The sequence below is a fragment of the Gopherus flavomarginatus genome, chromosome 12 (assembly GCF_025201925.1).
Source record: "Gopherus flavomarginatus isolate rGopFla2 chromosome 12, rGopFla2.mat.asm, whole genome shotgun sequence".
Taxonomy (NCBI): domain Eukaryota; kingdom Metazoa; phylum Chordata; order Testudines; family Testudinidae; genus Gopherus; species Gopherus flavomarginatus.
This window is the reverse complement of record NC_066628.1, coordinates 8201708-8228973: the sequence shown is the minus strand read 5'-3', so window position 1 is coordinate 8228973 and position 27266 is coordinate 8201708. Positions and strand designations below refer to the sequence as shown.

Here is a 27266-nt window from a genome sequence, read left to right as displayed (position 1 = left end):
AAAGTGCTGCTCTTTTGCTGGTCAGTGCAAGGCCTGAGATTTGAAATCATGTTCAAACACCTTTGCCCTCCTGCCATCTCAGGTACCTCAGTCTTCACTCAGCATTTCAGAGCAAAGCAGATTCAATGGTCTAGGTCAGGGGTCCCAATGCAGTGCCCGCCATCCATGTGCACTCACCTACCAGCCGCCGGAGAAGCAGCCGCCGAAATGCCACCAAGAAGCAGCAACATCAAGAACTCTTGACCTTGCCTCTTCATGGCAGCATTTCTGCGGCTGCTTGTCCTACGGCCATGGTCCTCGGTGGCTAGTCGTCCGGCGCCCACCCCATGGAAAAGGTTGGGGACCATTGCTCTAGGTAGAGGGTTACAGAAAAAGACTGGACTGGTACACAGAATACCCTGTAATTTCTCTCCCCTGCTGTCGGACGTACTGTGTCCTGCTGGTTATTCAGGGACACTCAGACAGCTGGAGTGGCATGTTCTGTGCTCTGTCCCTTTCTCGGTAAATGGTGGCTGTAACTTTACACAGTCAGGTCCCTTTGACATCATTGGGACACTGAGACTTTTCAGGATCAGAGACTCTGAATCGTAAGTTTTTTGGGTCTATTTGCTCAGCGTCTGCTCAGAGCTCAGCACCATTGGGCTCTCATCCTCCATAGACTGTAATACAAATAACCACATAGGCATTGTGTAGATGGGGAAGCTGAGGCAGGGAGAAGGCTGGTTCAATAGGCCCCCTATTCAGTGGCTGCAAGGGCCAATGCAGACCGTGGCAGCAGCTAGGCAAGTCCTGAGCTCCAGCCACAGCTCCATCCCTCTTCTAATGGTCCTGCCATCCATCTCCATCCTCCGACAAACAGAGGCTAAGGACATCATTCCTTACCCATCCTGGCTAATAGCCATTAATGGACTTAACCTCCATGAATTTATCTAGTTCTCTTTTAAACTCTGTTATATTCCTAGCCTTCACAACCTCCTCAGGCAGGGAGTTCCACAGGTTAACTGTGCGCTGTGTGAAGGAGAACTTCCTTTTATTTGTTTTAAACTTGCTGCCCATTAATTTCCTTTGGTGGCCCCTAGTTCTTATATTATGGGAACAAGTAAATAACTTTTCCTTATTCACTTTCTCCACATTACTCATGATTTTATATATCGCTATCATATCTCCCCTTAGGCCATGTCTACACTACCCTCCGGATCAGCACGTAGTAATCGATCTATCGGGGATCGATTTATCATCCCTCATCTAGATGTGATAAATCGATCCTCAAATTGATGCCCATACTCCACCTCAGCAAGAGTAAGCAGAATCGACGGGGGAGCCGCGGCGGTTGACTTGCTGCCATGAGGATGGCCAGGTAAATCAAACTAAGATACTTTGACTTCAGCTACGCGAATAGCGTAGCTGAAGTTGCGTATCTTAGATCAATCCCTCCCCCACCCCAGTGCAGACCAGCCCTTAAGTCTCCTCTTTTTCAAGCTAAAAAGTCCTAGCCTCTTTAATATTTCCTCATATTGGACCCATTCCCAACCCCTAATCATTTTAGTTGCCCTTTTCTGAACCTTTTCTAATGCCAGTATATCTTTTTTGAGATGAGGAGACCACATCTGTACACAGTATTCGAGATGTGGGTGTACCATGGATTTATATAATGGCAATAAAATATTCTCCATCTTGTCCTCGATCCCCTTTTTAAATGATTCCTAACATCCTGTTTGCTTTTTTGACTGCTGCTGCACACTGTGTGGACATCTTCAGAGAATTATCCACGATGACTCCAAGATCTTTTTCCTGATTTGTTGTCGCTAAATTAGCCCCCATCATATTGTATATATAGTTGGGGTTATTTTTTCCCATGTGCATTACTTTACATTTATCCACATTAAATTTCATTTGCCATTTTGTTACCCCTCACTTAGTTTTGTGAGATCTTTCTGAAGTTCTTCACAGTCTGCTTTAGTCTTAGCTATATTGAGCAGTTTAGTATTATCTGCATACTTTGCCACCTCACTGTTTACCCCTTTCTCCAGATTATTTATGAATAAATTGAATAGGATTGGTCCGAGGACTGACCCTTGGGGAACACCACTAGTTACCCCTCTCCATTCTGAAAATTTATCATTTATTCCTACCCTTTGTTCCCTGTCTTTTAACCAGTTCTCAATCCATGTGAGGATCTTCCCTCTTATCCCATGACATAAGAGCCTTTGGTGAGGGACTTTGTCAGATTCTCTCATGTGGCCATCCTTAAATTGGTTCAAGGGTTGACAGCTTATGAGGGTTGCACCTATTTCAATAAATTAATGCACAAAACCTTAAATCATAAATCAGCTTAATAAGTGCCCTATCTCCATTTAGCTTCAGTTGGTAAGGAACTGACTGAAGCTAAATCTCTGTATGGCACTCTGAAACTTATATGAGTGTTCACCCAAGCAAGTGGCACTGATGAACTAAATTGTCAATTAGTGCAACTTTTGTGTGTAGATAAGATGTAGTGAGGGGGTGTGGCCTCCCTCCAACCCAGAGCAGGAGGAACCACCCTCTGTGCCCAGCTGGGTGGAACCAGACCTGCCATACTCCTTCCATTGGAAGGCATAAACATAATAGGACATATAAAAGACAGAGCCTCTAGCTCAGCTGGGGCCAAGACACTGAGGGAGACATAGGGGAAAAATTGGTGGATGCTCTGCACCCATCGGCAGCTCCCCAACCTGCCCCCCCACCCCTGCTCATCTCTGCCTCCACTTCCTCTTCTGAGTGCACTGCCGGATCCTACTTTTCCCCCCTTCCTCCCAGCACATCTGCCATGAAACAGCTGATTTGCTTGGCAAACCTGGGGGGAGGGCGGAGGAGGGGGAACGCAGTGCACTTGGGTAAGGAGGTAGGGCTGGGGCAGGGATTTGGGGAAGGGACCAATAGGGGCAAGGAGGGGGTGAAGTTGGGGCAGCGCCGGGGCCTGTGGAAGGAGACAGATGTTTCCTGCTCACTCCAGGCTGCTGACTCTATTGCTGAGCCCAGAGACATCCTGCTTGCCGCTGGCCACCTACCCCCAGGAAATGGTCCAGGTACACCCTGGAGATGGTCCCGGTACACCCTGAGGGGAGAGTAGGAAGTGGCCCAGGAACAACCGAATTCAGTCTGGCTGTAGCACTGCCTGATGCATGGTCGGTGTGTTGCAGATGGATTCCCCACTGACCCAGTGACAGAATACTCCACCACTGTTAGGCCCCTGGGTTGGGGCCTGGTGGAGTCAGATGGGCCTGCCCACCCCTGCCATCCACTCGTGAGGTGGTAGCCTATGCTCTCCCGGTTAAGTGACCTGTACTGGAGCTGGGATGCCCCACTACTGGGTCTGCTCTGCCCCTACCTGAGGGCCAGAGCTGACTGACTACGGTGTCTGCTCTACTCCTGCCTCAAGGCTCAGAGCTAATTGACTACTGGGTTTGCTCTGCCCCTGCTTAAGGGCCAGAGCATAGGGATTCCAGGAAGGCCCTGTTCCTGCCTAAGGGCTGGAACCCGTTGACTATTTGGGGTTCAGCCCTGTTAGACTGGTTGGGATGCAAATATCTGTTCGCTAATTTCCTCTGACACTAGGCAGCAATCCCGACAGTAGAGTGAGGCGGTGTGGCCTCCCTCCAGTCCAGAGTGGGAGGGATGACTGCTACACCACTACACTAGAGTAAAATAAGTCCCTTTGTGGATCTGGATCAAAGTAACGTAAGGAGCACAAGTCCCATTGAACGTGAGTAGAAACAACATAACATGACTTAGGTGACATTTCACACAACAAGTAATGAACAATGAGGTGGTTCAGCGACAAGATCATAAAGAAGCCATAGTACAAAATTTACCACATTCAAAAAATCATTAAGGTGAAGTTAAGTTTGCAGGAACATATTGTGTCAGTGGATTAAGGGAAAGTTTCTTTAAAAAATGCTGGAAGATTTGTGTGTGTGTGTGTTTGTATATGCATGCGTGCGTGCATGCTAGAATATCAAGGAAGTCAGACTTAACATTAAATTTACATGAAATCCAAAACCTTCATTTTCTGAATAATCCCAATTAAGGAAATCAAATTGCCTAAACTGTGATCCCATAAAGATACCAGCCTCCCATCTTCTGTGTTTGTATGTGGATTATGAAATATCCACCACAGATGTTTCAGTTCTTGTTTTCCTGTTTTGTTTTGTTCTGGTGGTGATGAGTTCAGTGTGGAATTTGGATGGTTACTCACCTGCTATATAAACTGCTGATTCCTTTTCTTGATTGAGAACGGTGTTCCTGATGCAACAAGACAAGTTTTGGTTTGAATGTTTTTTCACAATGAGAGCAGTTTCTATTCCAAACAGGTTGTTATCGCCTCGGGATTTTGTTTCAGAGAGTGATGGTAAATGTCGCCCACTGAGATCTCTCCATAGCACCACAGGCTCTGGGTACCAACCAGATGACTGACAAACCACTCGGATCCCTCCATCCTCGTGACCCTCAATAGAGATGAGAGGAGCAGAGCCCAGACCTAAGGGGAAATACACAAAGGTGTTAATTCCATAAATTAATTTACAAAGCAGAAGGGATGAGGGACAGTTTGTGGATCCCTTACTCACACTAGAAAGCACTAATTCATGCAGGGTAGTCAGTAGAAAGCATAAATTAATCCTGGAATCTCTGAAATCCCAGTGCTCATGGACGCACAAAAATGTGAACAAATAATTACAATAATTTCACTGAGTCAGTAAGAGATATTTTCATCTCAACACAGGTGCAACTGGGTAATGAGCACTTTTAGAGATATGACCACTTCATTTAGGTACCTGAATTGGATCTGAACTTTTTCAAAATATGATCATTAGTGCATTAGATAAATATGTTTCTTTAAAAAAATATCTAACTGGTGTCATGGTTACAGTGTCAAAGAAGCAGGGGAGAAATGCTGAGTTTTGTCTAAGAGTGGTAAATACATAATTTTCCCTCCCCACTGTGGCATTCTGCACTCCACATTCACCATAGTAATATGATTATGATATGATTATGATATAATCATGTTTTATCTTATACAAGATGTGTCATGTAAGGTGTCAATGGAAAAGTTATGATTTGCTGAGAATGGTCATCCTATTTGTATGCATGTATCATTTTTGTACGTGGAGTTATGAATATTGACTAAAAGTGGTAAATATGTAACTCCCCATCCTCACCATAACCATTATATAGTCTCAGCAAATAAGAAGGCTACTCTCCTAAGTAACAACCAACAGTGAACGCATAAGAAGGCCATAAACATCTGTCATTCCCACTTTAGCCACACATCCTAGAAATGACTGCAGTGCAAGTGGCAGGCCATGTGTATCCAGAAGTCCTTTCCCTCTTCACTAAAGATCTCTTTGGGAGTTAATCAAGACTGGGCAAGAAAGGACCTTGGACATCCTGAAAATGTTTTTAATACATGTTGGGAAAGTTTCCAGCATATTTTCTCTAGTATGAAAGGGGCTGTTTGATGAAACTTAGATACACTGCATTATTGTAAAATATATCACAAGTAGAGAATCACAGTTGTTGTAACAGGAAGGAATAAAGCCTGCAGCCCACACACAGTTAAAACTTACACAAGCTACTGACCTGCTACCTGCAGTTCCAATACAGTTTCTTCATAAAAAGTGTCGTCTTGAACAAAACACACGTATTGTCCTTCATCAGACTGTCTGATATTGAGAATCCTCAAGGGAATGTTTCCATCTGTGAGTCCAGCTTTTAAAAGCTCTGTTCTTCCCTGATACTCTGGCATCTGCTTTTCATTCTGATCCTTCCCATCACGGTACAGGTGCACAAAGGATACAAACTGAGATCGGAACCATCTCACCTCCATGTTTGCAGCGCTCATCCGCAGGGATAGATGACAGGGTAACACAGTTTCCTGACCCAGGATGGCAGTGACAGGGTCATGGGGTCCAATCACTGTGAACTTTGCTGGAAAATGCACCAGGACAACAACAAGAAAAGCAGCTCAGAGGAAAGAGGGAATCTGATATGAAGGACACGTCCAACAGCTTCCGTTTCACACAAACTTTCCAAAAAGTTCAGCCAGAGACAGACACCTGGCATGGAACATTTCAGCCTGAATGTTTAAGAGAGAGCAGCGCTCATGGGCAGCAGGACTGGGGCTCTGTGATAAGAACACTCAGCCTCAGTGTGTGGCACAGGTACACAGCACTGAGATGGGGCATGGAGCTGATAACAGACAAGTTTAGCGCATGGCCCAGGCACAGAGCACTGGACACAGTGGGGAGCTGAGAATTGGTAGGTTCAGTGCATGACAGAGGCACACAGTGCTGACACAGAATGGGAAGCTGAAGACAGATGTGTTCAGTCCATGGCAGAGTCACACATCAGAGAAACTGAGGCAGAGAGCTGGGAATGGACATGCTCGTTGTATAGCTGAGACAAGCTGACCATTCAACAGGTTGTTTTTCTAAGTGATATCAAATTGACGTGCTTACTGTCACTGCCATCAAATTTGCAGGTCCTCAGTAGGAACAAGTGTAGGGTTAGTGGCCCATATTTGGTGTTCTTTCACCAAAGTGTTCCTGAGACATAGGTCTATTGCTCCAGCCAATTGTTGGACTATTATGGTTCAATATTTCACATGCTCAAGAGACCATATAACCAAACAGAGAAAATGATTGCCTACAGACAAAACATTACACTACGAAAAGGAGACATCCATATCTTCCTCCTGTAAAGCAATTCTTACCTTGCAGTGTGCTCACCTTACACAGAAGGTGTGCTTGAAAAATACACCCCAAACCCACTTATAGCATGATAGTTTACAAGTGAAAAAGCACTCTATACATCACCTAAAATCCAACCCACCAGTTTCTTAACTTGTTGTTTGGTACCTTCATTAACTCTCTTTTGGACACCACATTCCAAACCAGGTGGGTGTAGAGGTACATCGCAACCCGTGCTAGGACACACCTTTCATGGCTTTGATACGCTTCCTATTTTCTATTGTGAACACTAATGTCAGATTTATAGAGTTGTGGGATATTTGATATTGGGGAACAGAATTGTGGGAAGAGCATAATACATTCAGTTAACTGCCCAACACTCTCTCTCTCTCTAATGTATATTATAGGACTACCATTCATATAATGCCTAATAATATGGCGGATACTACACCTAACATATATGTATTAGCGAACAGATGCAATTAAAAAAGTCACATGACATCAATGTATTCTGGTTCTTCTGTTTTTGTGCAGATTAGTCTCAGACGATGGCTCTGATCTTTTCTACATCTGAAACCCACTAAGTTATTGGCTTTTATTATTTATTATTGTTATTATTAAATACTTCAATAAGTGTCCACCCAATGCTTGGGCATCCTTGACAATCTTTTAAAAATACTTGTGTGAAAAAACAGACCTGAGCACTATCCCAGGAGCAAATAAAATAACCCAGCAGCAACACAATCAGGGTGTAACCCTTCTATCAGGGCGAGCTGACAGCACCAAGGAGCAGATTCAGTACATAGGGCTTCCCTTTCAACAATACAATGCAAAACCAGCTCAAGCCCCCACCCAGTGACTTGGGAAAATTACACACACACCCTTGGGCCCCTCAAAGAAGCAATACTTCCCCTCTTGCAACCAGAATCTCAGTCTAGTAAAAATCTTTAATAACATGAGGTAAATGACAAAGCATTAAACTGGGAAAACATCACAACTAGGGTTCAGAAACATAAACCATGTACCTAAAGACCTGTCCACAACCCAGTTGGTCCATACCCCCTTCCCACACTGCCATGTACAACTGCCCATCCCCAACATCTCCCAATTCACTGGGTTTTGGAACCCATGTCCCTTGTCTAGTGAGTGCTACTAAGGTGAGGGTGAGTCCCTCCATCATAAAATGCCAAGTACAGTTCTACTGTCCTTGATTCACATAACCAAGATAACAACACTTTACTACTCTTGCCCCAATAACAAAGAGACTGTGCTGTTTAGAAAAGACAGGAAGAAAGGCAAAGGTGGTGGAGTAGCCTTGTACATCAATGATGAAATTAAATGTAGCGAAATAAGAAGCGATGGAATGGATAAGACAGTCTGTCTGGGCAAAAATCACACTGGGTAAAAAAGCAACTAGAGCTTCCCCTGAGATAGTGCTTGGGGTGTGCTACAGACCACCGGGATCGGATTGGGATATGGATAGAGACCTCTTTAATGTCTTTAATGAAGTAAACACAAAGGGGAAATGTGTGATTATGGGGGACTTCAACTTCCCGGATATAGACTGGAGGACGAGTACTTGCAAGAATAATAGGGGTCAGATTTTTCTGGATGTGATAGCGGATGGATTTCTTCATCAAGTAGTTGAAGCACCTACAAGAGGGGATGCCATTTTAGATTTGGTGTTGGTGAGCAGTGAGGACCTCATAGAAGAAATGGTGGTAGGGGACAACCTTGGTTCGAGTGATCATGAGCTGATTCAGTTCAAACTAGATGGAAGGATAAACAAATGTAGATCTGGGATTAGGGTTTTTGACTTCTCGAGGGCTAATTTTAAAGAGTTAAGGAAATTAGTTAGGGAAGTGGATTGGACGGAGGAATTAGTGGATTTAAATGTGGAGGAGGCCTGGAATTACTTTAAGGCACAGCTGCGGAGACTGTCGGAAGCCTGCATCCCGAGAAAGGGGAAAAAAACCATGGGCAGGAGTTGTAGGCCAAACTGGATGAGCAAGCAACTCAGAGAGGGGATTAGACAAAAGCAGAAAGCTTACAGGGAGTGGAAGGAAGGCAGGATCAGTAAGGAAAGCTACCTTGCTGAGGTCAGAACATGTAGGGATAAAGTGAGGAAGGCTAAAAGCCACATTGAACTGGAACTTGCAAAGGGAATCAAAACCAATAGTAAAAGGTTCTACAGCCACATAAATAAGAAGAAAACAAAGAAAGAAGAAGTGGGGCCGCTATACACTGAGGATGGAATGGAGGTTAAGGATAACCTAGGCATGGCCCAACATCTAAACAAGTACTTTGCCTCAGTTTTTAATAAGACTAGTGAGGAACCTTGCGATGATGGAGGGATGATAAACGGGAATGTGGATATGGAAGTGGATATTACCGCAACTGAGGTAGAGGCCGTACTTGAACAGCTCGATGGGACGAAGTCGGAGGGCCCGGACAATCTCCATCCGAGGATATTAAAGGAACTGGCGCGTGAAATTGCGAGCCCGTTAGCGAGAATTTTTAAGCAATCGATAAACTCGGGGGTTGTGCCATATGACTGGAGGATTGCTAATGTAGTTCCTATTTTTAAGAAAGGGAATAAGAGTGATCCGGGTAATTATAGGCCTGTTAGCTTGACGTCTGTAGTATGTAAGGTCTTGGAAAAAATTTTGAGGGAGAAAGTAGTTAAGGACATAGAGGTCAATGGTAATTGTGACGAATTGCAACACGGATTTACTAAAGGTAGATCGTGCCAAACCAATCTGATCTCCTTCTTTGAGAAGGTGACGGATTACTTAGATAAAGGAAATGCGGTAGATATAATTTACCTAGATTTCAGTAAGGCGTTCGACACGGTTCCGCACAGGGAGCTGTTAGTTAAATTGGAAAAGATGGGGATGAATATGAAAGTTGTAAGGTGGATAAGGAACTGGTTAAAGGGGAGACTCCAGAGGGTCGTATTGAAAGGTGAACTGTCAGGCTGGAAGGAAGTCACCAGTGGAGTCCCTCAAGGATCGGTTTTGGGACCGATCTTATTTAACCTTTTTATTACTGACCTTGGCACAAAGAGCGGGAATGTGCTAATAAAGTTTGCGGATGACACAAAGCTGGGGGGTATTGCTAACACGGAGAAGGACAGGGATACTATTCAGGAAGATCTGAACCACCTTGTAAACTGGAGTAATAGAAATAGGATGAAATACAATAGTGAAAAGTGCAAGGTCATGCATTTAGGAATTAATAATAAAAGTTTTGGATATACGTTGGGGGCGCATCAGTTGGAAGCGACGGAGGAGGAGAAGGACCTTGGGGTACTGGTTGATAGCAGGATGACTATGAGTCGCCAATGTGATACGGCTGTTAAAAAAGCAAATGCGATTTTGGGATGCATCAGGCGGGGTATTTCCTGCAAGGATAAGGAGGTGTTAGTACCGTTATATAAGGCGTTGGTGAGACCCCATCTGGAATACTGTGTGCAGTTCTGGTGTCCCATGTTCAAGAAGGATGAATTCAAACTGGAACAGGTTCAGAGACGGGCTACAAGGATGATCCGAGGAATGGAAAAACTGCCTTATGAAAGGAGACTCAAAGAGCTTGGCTTGTTTAGCCTGGCCAAAAGAAGGCTGAGGGAGGATATGCTCGCTCTGTATAAATATATCAAGGGGGTTAACGTTAGGGAGGGAGAGGAATTATTTAAGTTTAGTACTAATGTAGTCACGAGGACGAATGGGTATAAACTGGATATTAGGAAGTTTAGACTTGAAATTAGACGAAGGTTTCTGACCATTAGGGGACTGAAGTTCTGGAATAGCCTTCCGAAGGAAGTAGTAGGGGCAAAAGACTTTCCTGGCTTTAAGACAAAGCTTGATAAGTATACGGAGGGGATGTTATGATAGGATCGTTAATTTGGGCAATTGATCTTGAATTACCACCAGACAGGTCTGCTCAATGGTCTGCGGGGAGATGTTGGATGCGATGGGTACTGAGTTGCTGCAGAGAATTCCTTCTTGGGTGCTAGCTGGTGACTCTTGCCCACATGCTCAGGGTTTAGCTGATCGCCATATTTGGGGTCGGGAAGGAATTTTCCTCCAGGGCGGATTGGCAGGTGCCCTGGAGGTTTTTCACCTTCCCCTGCAGCGTGGGGCACGGGTCGCTTGCTGGTGGTTTCTCTGCAGCTTGAGGTCTTCAAACCATTTTTGAGGATTTCAATAACTCAGTCCTGAGATAGGGGTTGTTATAAAATTGGATGGGTGGGGTTCTGTGGCCTGCCTTGTGCAGGAGGTCAGACTAGATGATCAGATTGGTCCCTTCTGACCTATGAGTCTATGAGTCTATGAGATTGGGGATCCCACAGCAGCCAAAGTGACCATTTGGCCCAGCAGTCCCATCATGCTAGAGAGGGTGGGTGTGCCCATGAAAATGAGATCAGCCCCAGAAGTCCTCTTCCATAGCTCACCACCAGATGTCAAGGTAGAACCTGTTCTGACTCTGCTTACAAGGGCAAAAATTGAAGGAAGAAGGTGCTGATCTTGCAGTGTGGTTAAGTTTACACACTGTGAGTAGTTACGTTGACTTTGAGTGAAGCGTGTTGTCAAGACACTTCAGGGGGCTAAATAAATCCTCTAAGAGACAGCAGACACAGTGCGGATTCCTACCTGATTCCATCTTGTGAACATAACAAGTAAAGAAGAAAACAATAAAACCAGGGAGAGGGGAGCTGGCTCTGGAGCCGTGGCAGAATGAGAGAATCTTCATTTTCACTGTAACTTGATCTAGACAACAGGAAGAAGGAGGAAAAGTCTTATCACAGTGAGCATAACACTGATTAACATTAAATGATTAAAGTCAAACATTAAAATCAAACATTTTTGTTAAACAACTAACAAAATCATCCTAAGCACAGGATTTGGTGATGATGGGGGACTTCAACTACCCAGACATATGTTGGGAAAATAACATAGCAGGGCATAGATTATCCAACAAGATCTTGGACTGTATTGGAGACAATTTTTTATTTCAGAAGGTGGAGAAAGCTACAAAGGGGGAGGTGGTTCTAGATTTGATTCTGACAAATAGGGAGAAACTGGTTGAGAATTTGAAAGTGGAAGGCAGATTTGGTGGAAGAGATCATGAAATGACAGAGTGCATGATTCTAAGGAATGGTAGGAGGGACAACAGAAAAATAACAATAATGGATTTCAAGAAGGCAATGTGATAAATGAAGGCGGAGGGGCGGGGGGCCAGGGCTGGCCTTACCATGAAGCGAACTGAGGCGGCCGCCTCAGATGCCAGACAGGGGAGGGGGGAGTGGGCACCACTAGGACCCAGAGTGTAGAAAATTGTGTCTGCTGCTGGTCCATATGTGTTCTCTCTGCTCTAAATGCACAGAGATGGTGGAGTGCAGTGCGGGAGGAAGAAGGGCACAAGAAACATAACAGGCAGGCAGGAGAAAAGCTGAGAGGGAATAACAGAAAGCAGCAGGAGCTGCAGGGAGAGAGAGGAGGAAAAGCCTCTTATGTATCTCTCTAACATCCTCAGGAGCCTGGACTGATTAACACCAGCTTCTCAGGGAGCTTCCTGTTTCCTGCTGCTTCCCTGAACCCATCTGAGGAGAACAGGCAGTTAACTGAAGTAGTAGGAGCCAGTTAGGCCCTTAAGATGATGATATTTTCCCTCACTCAGGCCCTGCTACCAGCCTGCTTATTTGTCCCCTTCAGCTGAGTGTTGAGAGCCACTCTAGCTGGCACAGAACAGCAGCCATGAGTGAAAGAAGAAAACGCCCCTTTGGGGCAGCATTCAGAAAAAGACAGAAAGCAAAGGAAGCTTTTCTATCTAAGCAGGTTGGAGCTTTCCTGAGATACATAGACACAAATGTTCACGCTGAGCCTTCTGGCCCCAGTGAGGATGTGAGTGGTGAGGAGATGCTTGATCTTCCAGTTGGTCAGAGTGCAGGTGATCTGGCAGCTACTGCAGCATCCATATCTCCATCTCAAATGGATGGAACCATGCAGAGTCCTGAAGAAAAGTGTAGATCAGAGAAGAGTGTGCTGGTGAGTTTAATTCCTTAAGTCTAGATGATCCAAGACTGTGGACTCACTTGAGTAGTAGCCTGAGGGACTTCCTTGTACTGCATGGGCCACAGCAAGTGAAAAACTTCATGTTCCCCAAAGACAATGAAAATAGAAGTTTCCATCCAACACATTACAGGTGTGAAATCCACAATGGTGACAAAGTGGAAAGGCCATGGCTTATGTACTCAAAACCCCAGAATGCTGCATACTGTTTTTGTTGCAAACTCTTCCAGTCTAATATTCCAGCCACATTGGGTTCTAAAGGAACAAAGGACTGGAAAAATCTGGCTAGAAATCTGGCGTGCCATGAGAAGGCAGCAAATCACCAGAGACCATTCCATAAATGGAACGAGCTTGAGATGAGGCTAAGGTTAAAGGCCACCATAGATGATCAGCATCAAGAGAAGATTGCATCAGAGTCTCTTTACTGGCATAATGTTCTGAAAAGGCTCATTGCCATTGTGAGAATGCCTGCTACCCAAAATCTAGCACTACATGGCACTTCATATCAGCTGTATGTGCCAAACAATGGAAACTTCCTTAAAATTGTGGCGCTGGTGGCTGAGTTTGATGCTGTACTCCTGGAGCATCTAAGAAGAGTCACCACCCAAGAAATGTACACACACCACTACCTTGGAAAAACAATTCAAAAGGAGATCACACAGTTACTGGCAACAAAAGTCAAACAGAAGATTGTGACAGATCTGAAATCAGCAAGATATTACTCTGGTATTCTGGACTGCACATCTGACATCAGCCATACGGAACAAATGACTTTAATGGTGTGTTTTATAACAACAACAGAACCTAGTGAAAATGTCCCTGCAATGGTGACTGTCAGAGAACATTTTCTAGAATTTATTGACATTGAGGATACTACAGGAGCTGGTATGACAAATGTGCTTCTTAAAAAGCTGGAAGATATGGGAATTGCGAGAGCTGACATGAGAGGTCAGGGCTACGATAATGGTGCCAACATGAGAGGAAAGAACAGAGGAGTGCAAACATGGATCGGAGAGTTAAACCCTCGAGATTTTTTTGTCCCATGCAGTTCTCATTCATTGAACTTGGTGGTCAGTGATGCAGCATCAGCTTCTTGCGAGGCTGCTGAATTTTTTAATGTAAGTCAAAGCATCTATGTATTTTTCTCTGCATCAACTCATCAATGGCAACGAAGCAACATCTGGGAACATCCTCTCTGAGACTGAAACCGCTGAGTGCCACACGATGGGAAAGTCAAGTGGAGGCGATAAAGACTATCAAACACCAAATTGGGAAGATAGATAATGCCATAGTTGCCATTATGGTGGATAATGCTATGACAGGAACTGTTTGTGGGAGAACAGTGGCAGAGGGAAATGGAATCACCAGAAACATATATAACTTCAAATTTCTGTGGCTTAGTGTTGTGGAATGACATACTGTGTGAAATAAATGTTGTAAGCAAGAGACTCCATGGTGTTGACCTTGATAGATCTGGAGCAATGGAACAACTGGACAAAGTAAAGTCATACCTACAGTCTTACTGGTCAGATGAGGGGTTTCAAAACGTTCTGAAGAGTGCACAGAAGCTGGCAGAGGAATTTCACACTGAAGCTATTTTCCCACCCATTCAAAAATACAAGAGACACCGAAGAAGAAGACATTTTGATTATGAGGCACGGGATAATCCCATAAGAGACCCCAAACAACAATTCAAAGTTGAATTCTTTAACCAGGTGCTAGATTGTGCAATACAGTCAGTTGAAGAACGTTTTATGCAGCTCAAGGAACACAGCAGTATATTTGGGATGTTGAATGATATTCCAAAACTCCTCACTATACCTGAAGAAGACCTACACTAGCAGTGAAGGGCACTAGAGACAGTGTTGAAACATGATGACATGCGCAATATTGATGGGAGTGATTTAGGTGATGAACTGAAAGCCCTTTCAAGATACATTTCAGGAGGATCAACTCCAAAGGTTGTTCTGGAATAAATGTGCACAAATAAGATGACCACTCTCTTTCCAAATGCTTTTGTTGCTTTGCTCATACTTCTAACACTTCCTGTAACAGTTGTCAGTGGAGAACGCAGCTTCTCCAAGCTGAAGTTAATAAAAACCCATCTACGCTCCACAATGACACAGGAATGGCTAGTCGGCCTTGCAACCATTTCAACGGAACATGAGCTGGCCCAGACTGTGGACTTTTTGCAGGAAGCAGTTCAAATCTTTGCAGCCAAAAAGGCACGAAAAGCATCACTTTGATTATTCAAACAGATAAAAATGCCAGTGTTTTCTATGCAGACAAGAAAAGTTACATTTGCTGTTCAGGCATTTGAAAGTTAAATGTTACTTTAAACTTTTAAACAAGGCATTTTAAGTTGTTAGTTCTTCTTTATTGGGGCATGTAGCAGAGCAGTACCATGAGAGGAGTAGAACAGGAAGAAGGCAGAATTGAGACATTTCAAAGTTTTGGTGGCATCATTTGAGCTCCCTGTCTCAGGTGCCAAAATGTTGTGGGCCAGCCTGGGGGGTGGGTGGATGGGGGTGGGGGGGGAACCTCCCTTTTACGTAACACTCTGCCAGCAAGTTAGCTATAAAACCACTGTTAGTAGCTGTTCTCAACTTGCTTTACCTGTAAAGAGTTAAAAAGTCCATAGGTAAAGGAAGGGAGTGGGCACTTGACCAAGAGAGCCAATGGGAAGGCTAGAACTTTTTAAAATTGGAAAAAATCTTCCCCTTTGTCTGCCTGTGTTGTTCTCCCAGAGAGCAGAGACAGGGCTGGAACTATATTATAGAAAGCTTTGAGCCAGATATGAAAAATCATCAAATCAAACCTAGAAACTACTCATTTAACACCCTAGTAGATCAGGAAATGTCTAGGAAGACATGATTAGGTTTGTCTCTGTTTATTTCTTTATGGCTTGTTGACTTCTCTGTGCTAACCCCAAATGCTTTTGTTTTGCTTGTAACCTTTAAGCTGGACCTCAAGAAAGTTATTTTTTATGCTGAATTTTTGTACGTGACTTTTTTAAAATCTAGCAACAGCCTGAATTTCAAATGCATTTTCTTTTCTGTTGTTTTTAATAAAATTTACCTTTTTTAAGAACAGGATTGGATTTTGTGTCCTAAGAGGTTTGTACACATGTTGTTTAATTAGCTGGTGGCAACGGATGATTTCCTTTGTTTTCTTTCTCAGCTCTTCCCTGGCAGAAGGGTGAAAGGGCTTGAGAGTGCCCCACAGGAAGGAATTCCCAAGTGTGCCTTCCTGGATTCTCAAAGGGGATTTTGCAATTGGGTGATGGCAGCATCTACCCATCCAAGGTCAGAGGAAAGCTGTCATCTTGGGAGTTTAATACAAGCCTGGACGGCCAGTATTAATAAAAACATAAGAATGGCCCTACTGGGTCAGACCAAAGGTCCATCTAGCCCAGTATCCTGTCTTCTGACAGTGGCCAGTGCCAGGTTCCCCAGAGGGAATGAACAGAACAGGTAATCATCAAGTGATCCATCCGCTGTCACTCATTCCCAGCTTCTGGCAAACAGAGGCTAAGGACACCATCCCTGCCCATCCTGGCTAATAGCCATCGATGGATCTGTCCTCCATGAACCTATCTAGTTCCTTTTTGAACCCTGTTATGGTCTTGGTCTTCACAACATCCTCTGGCAAGGAGTTTCACAGGTTGACTCTGCATTGTGTGAAGAAATACTTCCTTTTGTTTGTTTTAAACCTGCTGCCTATTAATTTCATTTGGTGACCTTGTGTTATGAGAAGTAGTAAACAACACTTCCTTATCTACTTTCTCTACACCAGTCATGATTTTATAGACCTCAATCATATCTCCACTTAGCCATATATTTTCCAAGCTGACAAGTCCCAGTCTTATTAATCTCTCCTCATATGGAAGCCATTCCATGCCCCTAATCATTTTTGTTGCCCTTTTCTGAACCTTTTCCAATTCCAATATATCTTTTATGAGATGGGGCAAACACATCTGCATGCGGTATTCAAGATGTGGGTGTACCATGGATTTATATAGAGGCAACATGATATCTTCTGTCCTATTATCTATCCCTTTCTTAATTATTTCCAGCATTCTGTTCGGTTTTTTGACTGCCGCTGAATGTTGAGTGGATAGTTGGGATTATGCTTTTCAATGTGCATTACTTTGCATTTATCAACATTAAATTTAATCTGCCATTTTGTTGCCCAATCACCCAGTTTTGAGAGATCTTTTTGTAATTCTTCGCAGTCTGTCTGGGTCTTAACTATCTTTAGTAATTTTATATCAGCTGCAAATTTTGCCATCTCATTGTTTGCCTCTTTTTCCAGATCACTTATGAACATGTTGAATAGGACGGGTCCCAGAACAGACCCCTGAGGGACTCCACTATTTACCGCTCTCCTTTCTGAAAACTGACCATTTATACCTACTCTTTGTTTTCTATCTTTTAACCAGTTACCAATCCATGAAAGCACCTTCCCTCTTATCCCGTGGCAGCTTACTTTGCATAAGAGCCTTTGGTGAGGACCTTGTCAAAGGGTTTTTGAAAATCTACGAATACTATATCCACTGGATCTCCTCGGTCCACATGATTGTTGATCCCCTGAAAGAATTCTAGTAGATTGGTGAGGCATGATTTCCCTTTACTAAAACCATGTTGAATCTTCCTCAACAAATTATGTTCATCTATATGTCTGATGATATTGTTCTTTATTATAGTTTCGATCTTTAGAATCCTTGCGGGCCCTCACCTTCTGCACTCAAAGTGCCAGAGTGGGGAATCAGCCTTGACAGACAGACTTTAGCAAACTTAGGGAATTGGTGGTAAGATCCCATGGGAAGCAAGTCTAAGGGGAAAACCAATTCAATCGAGTTGGCAGTTTTTCAAAGAGATATTACTACGGGTACAAGAGCAAACTATACTACTGCATAGGAAAGATAGGAAGTATGGCAAGAGGCCACTCTGGTTTAACCAGGAGATCTCCAATGATCTAAAAATCAAAGAAGAGTCCTACAAAAAGTGCAAACTAGGTCAAATTACAAAGGATGAATATCAACAAATAACACAAGTATATAGGGGCAAAATTAGAGGCCAAGATACAAAATGAAATCAAACTAGCTAGAGACATAAAGAGTAACATTCTACAAACACTTTAGAAGCAAGAAGAAGACCAAGGACAGGATAGGCCTGTTACTCAATGGAACGAAATAATAATAGAAAGTGTGGGAATAGCAGAAGTGCTAAATGATGCCTTCGTTCTGGTTTTCACCAAGAAGGTTGGTGGTGATTGGATGTCTAACATAGTGAATGCCAGTGAAAATGAGGTGGGATCAGAAGCAAAATAGGGAAAGAACAAGTTAAAAATTACTTAGACAAATTACATGTCTTCAAGTCACCAGGCCCTGATGAAATGCATCCTAGAATACTCAAGGAGCTGACTGAGGAGAAATCTGAGCCATTAGCAATTATCCTCGAAAACTCATGGAAGATGGGAGAGATTCCAGAAGACTGGAAAAGGGCAAAAAAGTGCCAATCTATAAAAAGGGAAATAAGGACAATCCAGGGAATTACAGACCAGTCACCTTAACTTCTGTATCCAGAAAGATAATGGAGCAAATAATTAAGCAATCAGTTTGCATGGATTTGCCAAGAACAAATGAAGTCAAACCAACCTGATAGCTTTCTTTGACAGAGTAACAAGCCTTGTGGATAGGAGGGAAGTGGTCGACGTGGTATATCTTGACTTTAGTAAAGTTTTTGATACTGTCTCACATCACATACTCATAAACAAACTAGGGAAATGCAACCTAGATGGAGCTACTATAATATGGGTGCAAAACTGGTTGAAAAACCATTCCCAGAGAGCAGTTATCAATGGTTCACAGTCATGCTGGAAGGACATAATGAGTGAGGTCCCACAGGGATTAGTTCTGGGTCTGGTTCTGTTCAATATCTTCATCAATGATTTAGATAATGGCACAGAGAGTACACTTATAAAGTTTGCAGACAATACCAAGCTGGAAGGGGTTGCTAGTGCTTTGGGGGATAGGATTAAAATTCAAAATGATCTGGACAAACTGGAGAAATGGTCTGAAGTAAATAGGATGAAAATTCAATGAGGACAAATGCAAAGACTCCACTTAGGAAAGAACAATCAGTTGCACACATACAAAATGGGAAATGACTGCCTAGGAAGGAGTACTGCGGAAAGGGATCTGGGGATCATAGTGGACCACAAGCTAAATATGAGTCAACAGTGTAACACTGTTGCAAAAAAAGCAAACCTCATTCTGGGCTGTATTAGCAGGAGTGTTGTAAGCAAGACACAAGAAGTAATTCTTCTGCTCTACTCCGTGCTGATTAGGCCTCAACTGGAGTATTGTGTCCAGTTCTGGGTGCCACATTTCAGGAATGATGTGAACAAATTGGAGAAAGTCCAGAGAAGAGCAATAAAAATTATTAAAGGTCTAGAAAACATGACCTATGAGAGAAGTTTGAAAAAATTGGGTTTGTTTAGTCTGGAAAAGAGAAGACTGAGAGGGAACATGATAACTGTTTTCAAGAACCTAAAAGATTGTTACAAGGAGGAGAGAGAAAAATCGTTCTCCTTCACCTGTGAGGATAGGACGAGAAAGAATGGGCTTAAATTACAGCAAGGGAGGTTTAGGTTGGACATTAGGAAAAGCTTCCTAACTGCCAGAGTGGCTAAGCACTGGAATAAATTGCCTAAGCATGTTGTGGAATCTCCATCAGTGCAGATTTTTAAAAGCAGGTTAGGCAAACACCTGTCAGGGATGGTCTAGATAATGTTTGATCCTGTCACGAATGCAGTGGACTGGACAATATGACCTCTCAAGATCCCTTCCAGTCCTACAATTCTATGAATTCCTCAGTCTGGGCCATTTGCAGCTATTAGTGTCAACAACATGATTCCCAGAATCCTATGCAGCTCCTTTGCAGGGGAGAGGTCTGTCTACCACATGCACAGAAGAAAGGAAAAAAAACAGTTTGGGGCAGTTACTGAGCATTCGGGAGAGGTAGCAGGGTCCAGAGGTGATGGCGGGGGGTGCAGAAGCCCGTGTAGCCAGTGGGGGCCAGGGGTGATGTGAGGAGGTGCCAAAATACAAGTTCATGCAGGGCACCATTTTCCCTAATACCAGCCCTGACAATATCCAACTCCTTTTATGTCAATCTGTGTTTAAGGAATTGATAACTCAACATCTATTGCAGATCAGTTAACACATATACACAAAACCCATACCAAGTTAAACATGTAGACATCCCCTCACTGTTAGTCACACTGAAGATTCTGGTCCCAATTCAGCAATGAAATCCACCCCTATTCAAGAACACACTAAAAACAGTTGTTTAACTTCAGGCACATTCTTAATTCCCACTGATTTTAAAATGAGTAAAGGATGCACTTCTCTGTTTCATTCTGGATATAATCGGACATTTTTCCCATTGAAAATATCAGAGCAAGAGGATTCAGTGCACCCACCTCCACCCCAAGAAAAAGCAAGAAAATTAGTGACAATAGGCAGGAAATGACAGTGATGGCAGCTGGGTTTGCAGCTCTATGTTTCTTTTAGTGTTCTGATTACAGGAATTTATTTTGTTACAAATCTTCCTTTGCCTTCACCGGGTGCAGGGTCTGGCCCAGTGTTCTTGAATAAAGCATAACAACAATATAAATGAAGTGCTAAGTCAAAGTACAGTAAAAATGGTGTTGCAGTGCTAGGACAGTGATCTGAATCGCATTTTGAACATATATCATTTTACATGTACATGTAACATAGTATCTCCATAAAGAGTAAAACAAATTCTCTTGGGATTATCAAATCTTTGTATTAACCATCCGTGCACAAAAATCAATGGCTGTTAAGGATTATATAATAGAGCCATTTAGTACAATGGTTTTCAAGCAGTCAAAGTTCACCTACCTAATCTGAGAAGTTCTATAACCGTCGGGGTGTGACCTGGCCTTCTAAAATCCTCCTCTGGTTACTAAAGGTTTATATTCTAAAGACCGTCCCATTGTATCAATTTACACAGCTACTTCTAGCTATAAAATAGCTGCAGAGGTTTATTGCAGTCTCTCTCCTTACAGTTTTTCAGATTGGTAAATGTGCGTTTCTCTTTCGGCTGCTGCCTTTGAAAGTAGAAGTACTAGAGGAATTGGGAAGTTGAAATTATTGCAAACACTGTCATGTGGACAGATCAGTCTTCTCTGAAAGAAAGAGCCACAATCCTGCTTCCCTAGAAGTATAATTATCAGCAGATTGAAACATTCAAGTGCTCAAATTACCTGAATACAGTAGCAATTTTGAAGGGACTCTTGTTCTTCATTTTTTGTGAACTATACTAAATACGAGAGATATAGAATAATAAAATAATAATAAAAATAATTAATTAATAATAACTATTTACATCTTATCAGAATAATTTTTTCCCCATGGATAGCTAGGAATAGTAATACTAATGCCTTTGCATTGCTAACATGGAATTTAGAGCAAACATCCTTTTTTAAATGCTGGTATCATCTGAAAATTGAAGCCTTGACTGTCTGTGCTGAAAAGACTGAGGGCAGGTCTACACTACAAATTTACAGTGGCATCTCTGTAGTGCTTCTGGCAAAGATGGGGTAAACTGACAGCAAAGAGCTCTCCAATCAGCTTAATAACTCCACCTCCACAAGAGGCAGTTGCTATGTTGGTGAGAGAAGCATAGTTCAATATCACTACATCGCTCAGGGTGTGGATTAGTCATGCCCCGTAGCCACGTAAATTTTACCAAAGTAATTTTGTAGCGTAGACCAGGGCTCAGACTACAACTTTACAGAGAAATTACAGACTAGCATTACGAATTCAGAATTCTGACTGGATACCAAACAACAGTGCTATCCTGGAACAAGTTGGAAATGGTGATATTTACCAAACAACATCACAGTCATAATACATCCAGATAGAGATCACTCAGAAGTTATAATGTGGGGCTGTGTCTGGATACATAAACAAGCAGAACTCTGTAAGGCCACAATCTGGCCCAATATGAGCAAGACAAATGGATGCTAGAGCAGAGACAGAGAGGAGGAAAGACTATTAGAGCGGCATTAGGAGGGTTGAGTGGTGGATGCAGCAAAGTATAAATTGCTCCTGAAGAAAATCATATGGTTGTGGGCATGGGCTTCCAGTTCCCTAAAGAAAAGGGAGGGGAAGGTCTGGAATTGACTAAATACCCAGGTTTAGACTTCTAACCCCTCATAAATTATTTTAGGTGATTCCATCCTGAATTTGGGTTCCAACTCATCTTTGGAGGAGAAGGAAGGATCCAGGAGAAAAAATGAATAAAAAAACCTTATGCTGAGTCACGTCTCATTTCTGCAGTGCAACAACTGAAAAGAGAAAGAAATGCATTTAATATAGGTCACATGATATGTCATCACAGGACATTGAGGGAGAACAGCTAAAAATTAGAAGGAGCTGACAATATTTTGATGATGTGTTCACCTTTCAATGATAAAAAAGTAAATTAAAATATAACATATTTAACCCCCTGGGGGAGTTCCTTCTGCCCCAGCTGGTGTTCCCTTCCTTGTGCTGTAGTTGCACACCCTCAGGAGGATCTACAAACAGCCCTGAATTGCTTCTCTGAAGCTTACAAAAGCCTAGGGCTAACTCTGACTTCGGCAAAAAAAAAAGTTTTCCACCACCCAGCTCCTGGTCAATCCTCAGACCCAACAAGGAAGATCTGCTTTGACAGAGAAGAACTGGAAAAATACAGAATACTTTGCCTATCTTGGCAGCCATTTCTCACAGAGGGCGGATACAGACGTCGAGATTTAGTACAGAATCCACTGTGTTAGCCTGGCCTTTGGCAGACTGTTTCTCAGGGGGTTCAACAATCACAATGTCAGAACACACACTAGATTTTTAGTTTATAAAGAGCTGGTAATCCCAACTCTCCTCTATGGCTGTGAGACTGGGTGACTCATATAAAACAGCTGAAAAACCTGGAACACCAGCCCCAGCACTTTCTTCAGAAGATCCTCACATAAAAGTGGAAGGTTTGCTGCACTAATGTCAGTGTCCTCACAGAGGCCATCATCTTCAGTACTGAGGCCCTGATTACGTACACTAACCAAAACAACTGCTGTATGGCCAACTCACCAAAGGAGAAGGGAAACACATAGGACCGGCGCTTCCATTAGGCGACCGCAGGCAGTCGCCTAGGGCGCCAGGATTCGGGGGGTGGCATTTTGTGCGCTCCCCATGGGAGCTTCCCATTCTGCTCCCGTTGCACCGCCAAAGAAGGACCTTCTGCCAACGTGCCATGGAAAACAGCGGCAGACAATTGAGCAGCTCAGTGACTGCTGCTGTCGCCTGCGGCATTTCGGCAGGGAGATGGGAGCGGAACCGGAAGCTCCCGTGCACCCCGTGGGGAGCACACAAAATACCACCCCCCGAATTCTGCCTAGGGCACCAGAAACTCTGGCACCACTCCGGTAAACATGGAAGCTGAAAGAAACACTTTAAAGACATTCTCAAGACAAACATCAAGAGATGTGGCATTGACACCACACACTAGATGACAGTAGCCCAGGACAGGGATAACTGGCAAAGACTTGTTGGAAAAAGAATGTCCATTTTTGAGGAAAATCGCTTTGCTCTGGTCTAAGAAAAACACCAGAAAAGAAAGGACAGACAACTCTCATGCAGCAACAATGGCCCAACTCTGACTTCCAACACCACCTGCAAAGTCTACCAAAGAGCTTGTGGCTCAGGGATCAGCCTCCTCAGTCACCAAAGGACTCATAAAAAATAAAACGTGTGAAAGAGATCATCCTCGACCTCGAGGGAATGTCGACAAGACGAGGGGAAGATATGGCATTGGAGAAGAGCCACTCCATTTCAGATGGTGGAACATCTTGTAGGAGTGGGAGGGAGGAGGTGGCAGATTTAATTTAAAAGGCTGTCTATCGGGTTTTACTTAACATCTGGAATGGTATTGAGTACTTAACAGCGAGTTTTCAGTGGCCAAGTGCCTACCTTCTATGGAGAAAAGGTGACAGGAAAAACAACTCTCAATATGGCTACGGAGGACTGCTCCAAAATATGCTGTATTAGCTAATTTTTTATAACTAACCTCTACAAAACACACAGGTCAAAATGACCCCAACTAATCATCACTTTTTCTAGCTTTCAACAAATTTTCATAAAAATATCAACAAGCATTGCTAACAATCTTAATCATAATAATGCTTCTATACCAAAGGTGCCCAAACTCAAGGTTTTCATTCACCACGATTTTCGGTCTCAGTTGTTGACTTTTCTTTCCCCTCCTCCCATTCTGATTAGCAGCAACTGCCAGCTAGTTTTGACGTTGCCTCTAAAAGCCTGTTTTTCAAATTAACCCTTAACTATGCAGTGTTCTGTTTTATTAATTCCTGGTGACTGAATGCACATAAAATGGTTGCATGTAGCTTGATCAAAATCTGAAGTACACACGCCCCTCAAATCCAGGGCAACATGATGATCCTAGAACTGTCCCCACACTGCCCCACAGCCCAGATCACCTCGGCAGGGTTAGGGTTGTTCTGGCCCTTCCGCCTCACAAACCCTCTGGTGACCCCACAGCCCAGGATCCCCTCCCCCACTCCACCTCCCAGCAATGTCTCCCAAACTTGAATCCCTCACAGCCCAGCACACAGTGATGTGCATCAAATCTCTCTGGATTTTCAGGCAGATCCTGCAACACATCTCCACTTTTCACACTTTTCTATACTTAGACACAGTGAGGATGGGATGAGCCATGTCTGAATCCAGCATCACATTCATGGCAGTACCACAGGGAAAGCTATTTCCCAACCCATGAAGAAGTGAGCAGCGTGAAGGGAATGATCAGAAAAAGCCCAGCCCAAGGGAAAGGACTGATGCTGGAGAAGGTCCATGGGGCAGGCTCCGTCACTTCACTTGTTCCTCTGGATTTAATATGAAACAGGCACGTGAAATCCTCACAGAACCCCAGGGCAGAGTTAAGGGTGTCTGGATGTGGACAGTGAAAATATTTCTGTTCTTCATCAAGAGCATGAACTGAGCAATGAAGCTGGTTTCAGGCTTATTTGTGTGACTTGGGCTTCAGAGCTTCATGGTGTATTTATTGTTAGAGGGGTACGTTTGACTTGTTACTTTATCTGCATGTTCATTACAATGTTTCCATGGGGATTTTCTCTTCCTAGAAAAGAAATCTCCCCCTGGAGTCTCACCATGTCCGTGTGATCTGATGGATTCCCCCCTTTTCTCTCCAGTTCAGATGGTGGGACATCTGGGAGGTGGGAAGGAGGAGGAGGAAGATGAGATTTCATGCTGTGTGTTTGTAAAGACATCCCTGCTCTTAATGGGCATATGGTCATGGCAAATCCCAAAGACACATGGCCAAATTGCAGACTAAACATCCCCAAATCTGCTAAATCTTTAACGTAGCCCAGCTGGATATTCAGTTTGTGTTCATCAGTGGTGAGCCAAAGCTTTTAGCAACCATGTGGTAAACATGCTTGGGAATTCCTTGGTCTTCCAGCCTCATAATATATTCATAATAAGAAAGGCACCAAAGCCGAACCAGTGCTGATGGAGGTGATTATTGGATTCAGCTTTAAATATCCTTGAATTTTTAACAGATGTAATGGTGTTTTACTTATGAGAGAGAAAAGACAGAAAGGGACAGACAGACAGACAGACAGAGATCTTTAATAAGAATCTGGGACTCATATGGGCTGAGATAAGGTGTTTGGGTGCTGGTCAGTGACAATGTTTCTGATTATTTAGTGTCTTTGAGTTTTTGTTCATGTTTCTTTAGTGAAGATGTTTCCATGGGAATTTTCTCTTCATTTAAATACAAACAAACACCTGCTGAAACTTCACCCTTTATGTGTGATGCCAGAGATCTCCCACTGTTCTTCTCCCCCTCACATGCCAGAGTGGAGGGAATAAAAGGATCAATAAAATTTCATTCTGTGACATTTACAATGGTATCACCGCCATTAACTGTTCTATGTTAATGTTCTAATTATTACACAGGGATACATGCACTCAGATCTTTCTTAAGAGGCCTGATAAAAATTAATCTGAACCTTGCATTTCTATTTCCTCTTTCCTTTAGGCATCTCAAAGCTGCTGAATCAACAGCCACTAAACCTCACAGCCAACTTAAGAAATACTATCTGTGGGAAAGATTTCCTGTTACCTCTCCATGCCCTGACTGTCCATGCCCTCCCCCCGCATTTGTTTCTCTAAACCTAGACCCAGATCCTGCCAAGACTCCAGTGCAAAGTAGCTTTACACATATTGGATCCCTTGACGTGACTGAAACTTTGATCCTGGCAGGATCAGGGCCCTGCACTGTGAGCTCTTTGGGGCTATTTATTCAGTGTCTGTGCAGAGCTCAGCACAATGGGGCCCTCGTCCTCCATGGACTGTAATAGCAATAAAAATAAATTTATTTTATAGATGTGGAAACTGAGGCAGGAGCTGGTTGGCTCAGTGGGCCAGATTCACTCTTGTGCTGGCAAAGGGATAGAGGAGATGCAGTTGTGACTTCCCTGCTCAGTGACTGCAGGGGCTGGTGCAGACCTCAGCACAGGCTGTGGAAGTCCTGAGATTGAGCCAAAGTCATCCCCCTGTTTCACTGGCCCCTGAGGGGCTTTTCGCGAGTCAGCCTCTCCCTTGCCCCAAAAGAAATCATGGAATTTGCTCCAACATCATGGTTTGTTTTGTTTTAGGTTATATGGTGTTTTTCGGTCGTTTGATGTCTGAACTCCCCCTGCCACCCTCAATGTGTGTATGTCCTTCACCCCCATTCCCCAGCCTGGATCCTGGACGGTTACAGTGTGGTCCCCTCTCCCACTTCCCATGCAGGGTGTTGCAGGCAGGGGGTGGAACAGAGGTGCTGGGCTGCTGCTCACAGGTGATTCCACTGGATCAGACTTTGTTTCCCATCAGAACTTGCTACTTTGCTGTTATTGAACATGCTCCAATGTCCTGAACAGGGAACAGCGTTTCTTGAAAGGCTCAAACGTCCAAGGCTGAGATCCCTCACGTTATAAACAATCCAAAGGTGACATCTAAAACCTCCATCTGTAAGGAAAACTTCTACTGTCTGTAGGATGATTGTGCTCTACTAAAACCTCAAGGAATTCAACAGGTATAAATGCCTCAGTATTCTGGGAGGGGATTTTTTCCTTATGTCAGGCCACTTTTACAGGTCAGTATTTAATTGGGAACAACCTCATACTATCCATAAAAAATTACCTGGCATTTGTGTTAACTTTTTAATCAGCGCCGGGTCAAGCTGAAGAAAACCTACCAACTAATGTCATGTTGGCTCATTATTCAACTTTTTCTTCTTTAACTGAGATTTCGCAGCTACTGTTAATGCACATTTTGCACAGAGTAATTTTCTAACCCTTAGCCTACAACATTTCCCAG

At 43.4% G+C, this 27266-nt stretch overlaps 4 protein-coding genes across 4 annotated transcripts in view; 1 reads left to right on the top strand and 3 right to left on the bottom strand.

Moving 5' to 3' along the window:
• Nucleotides 1-27266, bottom strand: part of LOC127033316 (E3 ubiquitin-protein ligase TRIM39-like) — a 227224-nt gene that overhangs the window by 33089 nt on the left and 166869 nt on the right. The window lies entirely within an intron of this gene.
• LOC127033353 (zinc finger protein RFP-like) overlaps nucleotides 1-27266 on the top strand; it is a 161094-nt gene that overhangs the window by 93004 nt on the left and 40824 nt on the right. The gene's annotated exons all lie outside the window — the stretch shown is intronic.
• Nucleotides 1-27266, bottom strand: part of LOC127033291 (butyrophilin subfamily 1 member A1-like) — a 65489-nt gene that overhangs the window by 14508 nt on the left and 23715 nt on the right. The gene's annotated exons all lie outside the window — the stretch shown is intronic.
• LOC127033347 (butyrophilin subfamily 2 member A1-like) lies at nucleotides 4208-11493 on the bottom strand. The gene is made up of 3 exons (XM_050921375.1): nucleotides 11378-11493; nucleotides 5617-5964; nucleotides 4208-4516 (listed from the first exon to the last, which is right to left on the bottom strand). The coding sequence occupies exons 1-3, from the start codon at nucleotides 11475-11477 to the stop codon at nucleotides 4227-4229; spliced, it is 738 nt and encodes a 245-aa protein (XP_050777332.1). The 5' UTR covers nucleotides 11478-11493; the 3' UTR covers nucleotides 4208-4226.